General features: G+C 36.1%; 1 protein-coding gene across 1 annotated transcript; it reads right to left on the bottom strand.

Moving 5' to 3' along the window:
- Positions 1 to 832: 832 nt before the first annotated feature.
- On the bottom strand, positions 833 to 7961 carry LOC117105100. Its single transcript, XM_033246147.1, has 5 exons — positions 7668 to 7961; positions 4805 to 4862; positions 2854 to 3006; positions 1574 to 1707; positions 833 to 997 (listed from the first exon to the last, which is right to left on the bottom strand). The coding sequence occupies exons 1-5, from the start codon at positions 7758 to 7760 to the stop codon at positions 833 to 835; spliced, it is 603 nt and encodes a 200-aa protein (XP_033102038.1). The 5' UTR covers positions 7761 to 7961.
- Positions 7962 to 12037: the final 4076 nt, after the last annotated feature.

Genomic DNA, 12037 nt, shown 5'->3' with positions numbered 1-12037 from the left:
CACATACGCGTTTACCATTTCCAGTTTCTTATTGGCCAGTGATTCGATCATCATATTGTTGCTATCCGGATCGGGATTTTCTCGCATGGACGCACGGCAGCTAACGGTTAGCAGAATCCGGATCCTGCTAACAGTTAGCTGCCGTGTGAGAACATAGCCGTAAACACGTGCGTTTGTGGGACACGCGTGTATCCTTGGCGCTTTTCTAATTGGTTGATTGACATTCCAGAAAGGTTCATAGGTATTGAAAGATGGGTATGAAAAGAGGCCTACCAAATGAGATAATTTAGTTGATGTGTGAGCTAAAAGTTTCGTTGTCCAAATACAGTGAAATACATTCATTGCATTTTACATTGCACAGACATCACGATATTAAAATATATGAAAAATTGTGTTAAAACATTAATGTACAGAATCACAAGATATAGGTTATGTTACATTGCATGAAGGGCTAGGCCATAGGAGACAACAAAAAAGATGTAGACAGAGAGTTATGTTAAAAGTAACATTAACATAATATAACTATATAACGCGTTTCGATATATAATATCTTTTAATGGATGTTATTCTACTAGTACGTAAATAATCACAAGTACCGAACAACGTACGTAGAGTCTAGTAGTTTATTGCAGAATTAATTCAAAAAATAAATAATATGTTCACAAGAATACAGGATATTGATGATAATGAGGTGTTACTATAACTCAAGTGAAATTTTAATTATATTAGGGAATATATAGAGCAGGATAGGGCTACATCATTCTTATGGTATGATAATAGAAAGGTTCGCTCTCCAAATCGAGACCACTTTGGGTGTTAGGGTTTATTAAACTCACTGCTGGCGTGTGTGGCTGCTAAAGTATAACTGTGACTTACATGGAATTGTAACAGTCTTTTCAACTTCTTTGCTAATGGAATCCTGCGCCATCATTATAACGGCTACCTTGTAAGTCTGTCCTGGGAGAAATCCACGAATGCAGTCAAAATGAAATGACATCTATAAAGATTATGACGAAAGATATGTTTATAAAAGTAACATTAAAATCTGCACGAAATTAACACATCAGACCTGATTTGAATATTGGTGAAATGATCAGTGTAGTGACCTAGGACTTTTAACTGTACCTGTTAAAAGTCCTTGTAATGAAAAAACATCCAGCCTATTAACTTATGATAACGCTATACTATGTGTAATGTCCACCGATATACGGTAGTAATAATTTGTGTTGATGGTGGGGGGGGGCGGTGCCGTGTTGTTGAACCTCGATATCACATCATAAATCTTTGTCCAAGCTATTGTTCGGTTTATGCTACAAATATGTGTGTGATTTATCCATATATGGGCATGGTGATCATCATATCTATTATATGGGTCATTTACAAATTTTTGTTACAATACTATAATAAGCCTATATGTATAGTTGTTTTTTGTTTGTTTGTTTGTTTGGTTTTTTTTTTGGTTTAGGGCTTGGTTTTGGTTTTTTGCAAATACTGACTGACTTTAGAATTTTGGGCTTGAGAGACGAGTATCTAATTACCAGGATACAAAAAGATTAAATTGCAAGTAACATACCGAAACTGCCTCGAATGTCTTCATAATCAGAATATCGTAGATTTTAAGAGGTTCGTTGAAGTTTATGTAGAAGCAATGTGTGTTTTGCTTAGATGTTAATTTAATCAATATTCCACGATACTCGTTTTTCTCCGCTATTTCAAAATAAAATGAAATATTAAAGAACGGATTGTTACAATTAATACAAAGTTTTAGATGAATTCATCCCTAGAGGGCGATGTTCACATTTATTTAAAAAGTCAAAAAATCAAAGTATCAAAAAATGTTTAAACAAAAATATGGTAAACATATTTTATAACATTTAATCATACTGGTCATACAGTCCCGTAAAATGGAGCAAATGCAACAGGGTACAGTGACGCACATAAACACGAATAGTATAGTGAATGTTGTTTGGTTTATTGGGAATTTTGAGTTGAAAGATATACTGTTCCATTTAGCGAGACAGGAAATAAAAACTAAATCATAACAGAAAATAATGTATTCATCTTAAACCATATAATTACGTATATATCTATCTCTCAGGGGGTTTTTTTGTGGGGGGACACCAATTGGGGACTAGCATTCGGCACGATAACATGTCAGACAAGGCAATAACACTTTTGCAAAAATTGGAACTGCACTGTTTAAGGTTTACTGTTTTTGATTGTTTATTGTGTTGCAAGTTTCTTCTTTTACTGATTAGAGGAAAGGTAGGAATAAATTTATTTTTCACAAATACCGGTATCAAATGACAAGGATCTGTTCTTGAGGTGTTATAAAAACAAATAATGAATGTTGTATTTGCAGGGGTCTCGAGTTGGAAGAAATCCCTTCCGGGATATCTCAGTAACGGATCCAGGAATTTGAAATAGAAGGGGCCCAGGGAGGGACTTCAACAAATGGAGGGTCTAACCCGTGGTGGGGTTGAGGTAAGGTAATTTTTTATTATTGCGGTACCTCTAGATAGCCGGAATATCCATCTTAAACCATATTATTACGTATATTATATCTAGGCCCTATCTCTCAGGAGTGGATTCATGATGTATTTTTTTGTAGAGGGGAGGCGTTGGAGGGATACCAATTGAGGACTTGTGGTCCGGGGAAGGGTATAGGAAGAGGGTTCTCTTGTCTATATCTGAAAGATAATGCTGAATTAAACATTATCTAGCCAGGCGCTACACTCAGACTATAATGTTAGGGGAGGCGCTCCTGTTTCGCCAACTCATGGATCCATCACTGTATCCTTGTTTATAAAAAAATGTATAGTTAATGAAGGAACAAAGATCTAAGGTTCTTACCATCTGTTGGAAGTTGAAATGATATATTCAGACCAATGATTTTCTCAGCATTTTTATTCAAACTAATGAACCGGGTGATATTTTGTATATTTACTTCGGAATTGGTTCGATGTCGTCTGCTTTCGCCACTCTCGAATATGTTTGAACAAACCGCTAGGTAAGAATGGAATACCAATTTAAAATTTAATTTCAAAACAATATCAATTAAGTAGTCAATAAACATTACATCAGTGAGTGAGTGAGTGAATGAGTGAGTGAGTTAGTGAGTCAGTGAGTGAGTGAGTGAGTGAGTCAGTCAGTCAGTCAGTTAGTCAGCCAAATAATCTACATTCAGGAATTCAGTCAACAAGGCCATCAACATAGAAAATACAAAAATACAGCAATTTTAGACCTGAATGTAATTAGGCCTGTTGCCAATGCAAATTGAAAAGCAATGTACCACCACACCAGGCCCACTTATCATAGAATATTAAGACTTTGCAATGTTAATAGTCGCTTGTAATTTGCTAATGACGTAATTGAGATTGTTTCTATTGTGTTGAATAAACTGGAGGCCGTGGGGTCGATTCCCACCCGATGCACTTGCGAGATTTTTTTTTTCGATTGGGAACGTACTGAGCTTTCAGGTAGAGCACAAACGTCATTCGTATTATGTCTGTTTTTTTAGTTATTCAACTTTATTTACCGAGGGTGACCCAAAACAGCTGTTGCTTACGATCATTGGGCCCTCACATAAATTATTACAGTTCACAAAATTCACAGTCACAAAAGCTAAACAGAAAAATTAAATGAGAGAACAATACAGTTCATAAAAAATGAATATCGATGAAAAGTGTATGTACAATGAATAGAAAACGCATTAAAAAAAACTCAATAAGATATAAGATTATTAAAATAATAAATCTCAAAAATTTAGCTTACTGCGCATTAAATAATTATAATAGAAAAATATGTATCAAAAATCAATCAAAGTTTAGTAGTCAGAAAACGCCGTCGAAAATGTATTACAGTACCCGCTGCTACTTTTGATCATATTCATCACTAAGCGAAAGCTCGGTGGTCTAGTGGTTAATCCACGTCAGTTTTGTTATCTGCAGGTCGTAGGTACGATTCCCAGTCTGCGATATTTTTCGCAAGTATTTTGGAACGTAATGAGCATTCAGTACTACGATAACACGTCAGCAAGTCCCGTGGTGGGGTTGAAGTAAGAACATTTTTTTTTATTGTGTTAACTCTAGATGGCCGGAAACGCTACTCTCAGACTTAACTTTGAATATTATTTTCTACTTTTCTCCATTTTTTTTAATAACTGAAAACTGAATTTGTTTAAATGAGATTTCTTAACATATTCAATTTTATTTTGCTGCGCAGGGTGATACCATTCGAAACTGGCTTCCATGAGAAAACTGATAATAATGTAGTAATAATATGCATATATTATGAATTTATGGAAGGCCATCCCGATTTTTGGGGACTCCAGCGACTTCCGGGAGACTTAGGACCTCTGTTTGTGCAATGGGAAGATTTTTTTTGAAAGATTGACTATGCAATTCCACTGTTCTCTGCCTCGTTGAACAAAAAAGAAAAAAAAGAAGGAAGGAAAAAGAAATAATTGATCACCCCAAAACGCCTTAGAGGAAAACAAAAATTTCGTAGGAGAACTCCCGTACCCCACACAGTAGTGTTGTCTCGATCGGTGACATTTTCGACCCCCTTTCGGTCCAATTTCGGACATCACTGGATTCGCCACTGAACAGAACAGTAAATCAGTTAACTTATGAAAATATTCTTCCCCATTGCACTCATAAAACATTCATTATTTGTATACCGATACATAAAATCATATAGAAAGTAATACGAAATATCCAGCATAACATAACCAGTTAGCTCAGCGTTGTCAGGTGAATTTACCGGACACTGTCATGCAAGGTAAACACTGGACATCACTCACCTCTTTCGCCAGACGCTTCTTCTTCGAACGTACATGACTTTGTATCATTGTTGATAGTCTGAAAATAAATAATGTGAAAAGCATGCAGTACGTAGGCTTAGCTGCATCATCGTAAATGTTCAGATAAACATTTTACTCAAATGGAGATGATGATGATGATGATCATTATCATTATTAATATTTGAATATTCATATTAGGCCAATTATATACCTAAAAGCGAGCCTGCCATGGAATACAAAAAGGATGCCTATGTTTAAAGCTAATTAAACCAAGTCTCGATGGAGTAATCTCTCCCCGTTTGGAACACCTAATGTGATACGTCGCTGCATTTGATACATTATCTCAAACATTACGACATAAAGATATTGCATAGTATTTTAATTAGGCCAATTTTTAAACTCTTAAGCCGGGCGCACGCTCTGCCAGACGGTCGTCGGCCGACGCGATTCTCTGGAGAACGCAACCCCAAGATGCGCTCGCAACGTACGGTATCATTTTTTTAATGACCATCCTTTCAGACTTCTACCGATAATCAGGAGACGGCATCGCATCGTCTAGCGCCCACAGGAAGCGGGGTTGGATTCGTCGTACGACATAGTGAGTGCCCGAATTTATTCCATCTGGCTATTTAAAGTTTCCGGATGAGGGCGGGAAATGTAGAGCCCATGTAGCTCACATACATGTTTAACATTTCAATATATATAAATCAACAAACTTTATAAAACTCGTGATGAAGGAATCGAAACTGAATGGAAGGCTTATGTAAATAATACTAATAATGTAAATGTTTACTAAGGTATCAACATTCCACAAAATATCCTGGTCAATTGTTAACTAAATTGATACATCAATACAACTCGTTTCATTTAATTCAATAAGTTGTTCACCTTACCGGCAAGGCGAAAGGTAAGGTATCAATGATGACAAATTTTCAATATCGCTTACGGTTTTGCCTTACGTACAAGTGAATAGTTTATTGCAATATATATATGCAAACTTTATTTCAAAAATGGTATAAATAATATACCTGATGATGACATAATTAATGTCGAAATATTGAATCCCGACACGATGGCGTGCATTTCGATACTTGGAGTATGTACCGTATTATACTATCTTATCTGAGATTAATCAGTGTACCTTTCGGTTTTCTTCCCCTGGATTTGTGATAAATCGTTAATATCACGCATAAACTTGTTTTAGGATCACGAATGTGTTTCTGCAAAATGTGTGTTTCATCCAAAATGACTTTGAAATGCGGGACCGTCCCGCACGATGCGAGACGGTTAGTAACTATGTGTTTAACATCAGAAATACTATCAAGCATTGTCCCTAGTAATTTATGGTTTCGCCATTCTTCGGACTTAAGTTCGTTTGTCTTGTCAATATAAAAATGAGTAAATTCAGTTTTTGTTGTGTTAAAATACAAACTCCACTGCCTGAAAGTACTATTAGCTACAGCTAACATTTTATCTATGCCTAATTTGTTTTTTTCTTCGTCTATTAAATCAATGTCATCTGCATCCTTACATTCCAATGGTATACAATTATAAGCTATAGGTGGATTTGTAATAAGTACGTACTACTATTACCACTACCATTACTGCCATCACCACTACACTGCAATGCCTATTATAAGAAGATATTTTGGAAGATAAGCACTGTTGGATTCGTTCCGTAAGAACAGATTGTGTTGACAGACCAAAACAGGGGTGGCGTCAGTGGAGGCTGGAGGGCCAGGGCCTCGTCGGGGAGCGCTGGGGGAGGAAAACCACAATTCGTCGGGGATAAAAAAAATTAGGCCTATATGTATTTTCTACACATAAAATCGATTGTCACATTTTTCGCAGGCTTCGCCCCTTGACCACTTTCGAACATTTTGACGCTCGACCACGCCCACATTGCTTTTGTCAGAATATCGCCCTCCCCCATCGGGGACCTCGGAATCTCCGTCAAGAGAACCCTGGCGCCACCCCTGGACCTAACACTTTTTAACCTTGTATGCTTGTCAGAACACAAACATATACACACCAAAGAATTTTCAAATCATTTTAAATAATAAATGAAAAAGTGAAGGTACATATTATCGAGTCGAATATCATTGCAATAACTCCGGTCCTGCTGCTCATTTTCACTGTGTACAACACGTTAAAGAACAGAACACAGATTTCGGGAAAGAGTAGAAGTGTGTCTTCCGGTGCAATGCCCACAGGGATGGTACTGCAATAAATTTACCACTAGTCTCCAAGGAAAAAGCTCGAATTTTCTAGTTACCTCAACTGTATGATACAGTATGACCAATACGTTACCTTACCTTATCAAGGTTGAAGCTCTCAATTACATTTAGATAAGGTGAGACTCTTTTATGCCCTGTTTAGCGAACCCACCGCCCGCCAATAATGATGATTTCGAATACAAATACAATTTTATTTTTGGGCAATTAGCGTACCCGCCGCCACGAAAAAAAAAATATGTATGGTATATTTCTTCCTAATTATGTAAGAGCATTAAACCATCCCACTACACTATTCAACAATAACATTTTTTAAATTTTCCTCTCCGTCTAGATGTTTTTGGAAAAACCATTTGCTAAATAAGAAAACCAAAATTTTATTTTTATTTTTCCTCTCTCCTATGACGACCTTTAAAAAAATAAGTTCGCGAAACAAGCTATATAAAAAATTCTCTCTTAATGACGCGTGTACCGTATGTTTTTGAGTTAGGAAAACTCTATCAATAATATATTTTTCATTTCAAGCAAAACACAACGATTAACATTGGAATAATCAGTACCAAAAATAGCGCATGTCGATATGTCAATTTTATGCCAGCAATACGATGTTATAACACTGCATTACCTACCTTCCAGGAGCAGTCTTGGGGACAAGACCAGAAGACAGCTTCGAGGCGTACGAAAGTTAAACATGCGATTACGAGAAACAGGCCTACCATCATATCAGTACGTCATCTAGAAGGCAATAGCTTCATATAACTCAATCATCATGTCACGAACAACAATGTCAACGTTTTCTGTAGAATTACGTGTAGAATCGTTAAAATATGCAGTTGTTGTTCTGAAAACATGAAGTGAACTGCAAACCAAACCACGGTACCTTCAAGACTATGACACTTTGAATGGAAAAATAAGAGCTATTCAAGAATTCACGGTGGTTTGGAGGTGAACAGTACGAATTAATAGACAGCGTTGAATAGAGCTTCGGGTTGAATAAATATACGGATCCGCTGGAATTAGAATATCTAATTTAAAATTTCTTTACCACACCTAACATTGTTCATGTTTCGGCTTACTTTCTTTTTAACATTATCGTCGTGCATATTGAGAAATTAATTTTTGTAGCAACGGTGCGCATGTTGTGAGAGTTGCGCATAGGCCTAAGCTTAGACCGGAATTACTTTTACGATATCATCATGTCATCATAAAGAGGATGAGTTGTGTTATTCAGGGGCCATTCATTATTTTCATAACTTTAGCAATTGCATATTTATCATATATTTATTATATATAGGTTTATATATAGGCTATATAATGCACAAACAACAACCCCGATAATAATAATAATATATGAATTATACGAACAAGAAACATGAGAAATCTGACTAACAAACAAACGTCCACCAAGACTTCAACCCGGTGCATTTGTATATATTATGGCGAAAGTCATAATTAGCACCATGCCACGCCTTTGTGGTTTCAATGAAAACTGCCAGTAGAAATGGAAAGCTTTCCTTATATTATGTTAACGTGTTGGACATCACAATATTTGAATAACACTATTTATCGCATGGACGAGACGGCAGGAGATGTAGTTTATATCTTTCCTCCTCCATGTGTAGACAAATTCGTGTCCACAGGATGTTATTGCATGCAATTTTCTGCAGGCATTTCTGCATACATATGTAGAGACTGTACGAATACTCCCCGTGGAAAACGTAACCCTCAGACGTTGTAAGTTCATTTTTGGATACGATTCAGTAATTTACAAAAAGATTGGTTTTTAAATATTCATTAGGTGTAAATCCATTCCGGATAAGAGATTGTTTACCCTAACGCTTCAGGGAATCTCAGTGCAACACACGCATACCCACAGAGATACATGTTGCTCTTATAATATTTTCAACTGTCTGTATCTTATCATGTATCAGATTTGTGGTATTGGAAGCACGTTGTACATTCCATCAAAGCTTTTGAATCCCAACGGGTCGTATGTTCGAATCCACTCAACGAGTAATTATCCAGTTATTAGGCCTATGTGTAGTTTAACTCAATTGTTATTAGTAATAGGCACATATATATCTTCTTCGTTCGAAAGAAATAAGTATCGGCCTGAAAATGATACGGTGGTAATGGTGATGATATTGATGATGATGATGATGATGATGATAATGATGATGATGATGGTGACGGTAATAGATGATGATAATGATGATGATTATGATGACGATGATAATGAATGATGATGATGTGTGACAGGCGGATCCAGAAATGTCCGAAAGGGAGGCCGATCGAGAGACGACACTACCCTAGGGAAACGTTTATTTTCTATACGTCCGGAAATGACTTATAAGGCGTTTTAGTCGATCAATAATAATTCTTTCTTTCTTTCTTCCTTTTTCTTTCTTTCTTTCTTTTTTTACTTTTAAAAAAGGCCGTGGGTGGTGTACATCTCCCTGGTGTAAGTGACATAAATCCTCCTTCGGATGATGATGACGAATTAATTAAATGATCCTTGCTGCTGAAATTCGGTGTAAGTACACATTACCTCCAAGCTTGAATTATTGAAAAATGCAAATTTCTTGTACAAACGAGCATACACAGGGCTATCATAACATCTTTGTTAAATTTCTATATAACGTCGAGTAGCGTAAATAACACATGATTATTTGCTTAGCATATCAGCCTTATTAAACAAGCACAAAATAAAACAGAACACATGGTTTAGAAAAAAAAGAAAAGAAAGAAGGAAAAAAAAAGAAAAACTCCAAGGTTTAATTACAATGTCACAAAATTTTATTTTTATTACGATTAAAAAATACATAAATTTTAGTTTTATCCAACCATTATTGATATTGCTGTGACGTGTTTTCTTGACATGCTAATAAGCCAATTCGTAGTTATAACTGCACATGCTCGTATCAATGCCAATCGATGTAAACACCATTCACATAACATAGGTTTATGTCGATGGATACGGGCATGCGCAGTTCCAACCACGAATTGGCTTATTTGCAAATGATTTTCTGAGCGACAATTGCCTCTTCACCGGATCCTATATAACTAAACACGTCAGAAAAAGTAAAGGCCGGTTTAAATTTATATAGATACTTTTATACACTATACGACACACATAAACATAAAACTTTAACAAATATGGATCAGGGTTACTATAAAAATGTATATTCTTACAAATGTCATAGGCGATAGCGGAATATAAAATTCATATATCTTATGTTAAATATTCATTATCGTAAGTTATTTTTAAAACTATGGACCCATTTAAGGTACTTAGACACCTCACAATGACCTGTCTCTTATACACATCTAGATGTGTATAAGAGACAGCCCACAGAGATACATGTTGCTCTNNNNAGATGAGGAAATCTTCCCCGACTCGGGTATCCAGCTATCCTTTATATTTAAGCCCTGTGTATTAGCTGATTAGATGTGTTATCGGTTTTCGCCATCTCACAGATCAAAATAAACATAAAAAACGCATACATAAATTTACTTTATCTTTGGCTCACGATATCAAAATCCGGAAAGAAAAGTCAAATTGTATTGTGATTTAGCGTTATGTAAATATTGACGTATTTCACGTTACATTACAAGTACATAACAACGGGGTGTAGATTGTCAAATATGTTCCTATATAAAAGCATAATTTAATAGTACAGTTGATGCACAAACATATTTAAACATTTAATTTAGGTCTACTCAACGGTTTTCGGCAGTTTCTGCAGATAGTTTTAGTGTCCGTGTAAAAATATAGGTACCGTATTTATAAATTTATCTGAATATTAAGTTGTCGCTTATGGTTTGCGTAGTGACGTATCTAGCAGTATTGAAATGAGGGCAGGGGCGGCACCAGGAATTCCCCGACAAGGGGTTCAAGCTCCCCGACTAGGGGACCAACCCTCACCCCCCCCCCTTGCCGGGGAAAAATCGTGTTGATTTGATAGAAAACCATGCAAGTTAAAAGGCGCCCTGTCGAGGGTACTAACCGTCTGTCGGAGGTACAATCCCCCTGCCGGGGAAGATCTGACGCTGCCACTGCAACCCATACGATCGGATAGTATACAACACCTCGTACATACGGTTTTAATCCCTAAAGTTTGACAGATAAGTAAGGCATGCATACCTAAATTGTACTTTCGGCGGTCGAGATTTCATTTTTCCCCGACGACCTTTGCTGGAAATTCCTCGACAGAGGATCCAAGCGGTGGGACCAGAGGTCCCCGACGGAGGTCCTTTGCCCTCCTGGACCCCACCCCCCTCTAGCGCCGCCCCTGAATGAGGGTAAAGAGGTGAGGGGCACTACCCGGCAAAATAATGTGATTTTAACTACCTTCAGGCATGGGGTCAATTACAGTGAAAACGTAATTAATCATAAATTGCAATTACTCTATTTTTCCAATTACATTACAATTATAATTAAATCTTTTTCCCCATTACAATAACGATTACATTTTCTCAATTAAGATTACAATTACATTTCCATTTTGATGTTTGGAGAAAATCACATAGGCCTATTAAAAAAAAAAAAAAAATTTCAATCAATCACCCTAATACATCAAACATATACGTAGGAGTAGGTACATAGTTTGTAATAGTAGGCCTAATAACATTTGCTTCAGTAAAGAAATTTCTTTCTGGTATGGTGTAGCTATTTTAATAAAAAAAACAAATCTAAAATATGAAAGCATAAACTGTATAAATAAACAAACCCTAACTGTTTAAGGTTTAGTCATATGAACATGTGGAGTGTGGAATTACTACAGGACTCTTTCGTATTGGGAAAGGAAGATTGCTATTTTATACCATAGCTGATTAAATTCCATCTAAATTTACATATTCTAGTTACTTTTAAAATGTCATGAAACAATAAAGAATTATAATAATAAACATATCGGTGGCTTTCTTTTTATTTTTAGATAACGCGTTTTTCTGAAAAACGACTTTAAATTTTTTTTAATTTAAACCTATTTTAATGAAT

This window comes from Anneissia japonica, unplaced genomic scaffold (assembly GCF_011630105.1).
Source record: "Anneissia japonica isolate Jap-2015-1 unplaced genomic scaffold, ASM1163010v1 scaffold640_len1575945_cov177, whole genome shotgun sequence".
NCBI classification, from domain to species: Eukaryota; Metazoa; Echinodermata; class Crinoidea; order Comatulida; family Comatulidae; genus Anneissia; species Anneissia japonica.
The sequence above is the reverse complement of the archived record's forward strand: the minus strand, read 5'-3'. Positions and strand labels throughout refer to the sequence as shown.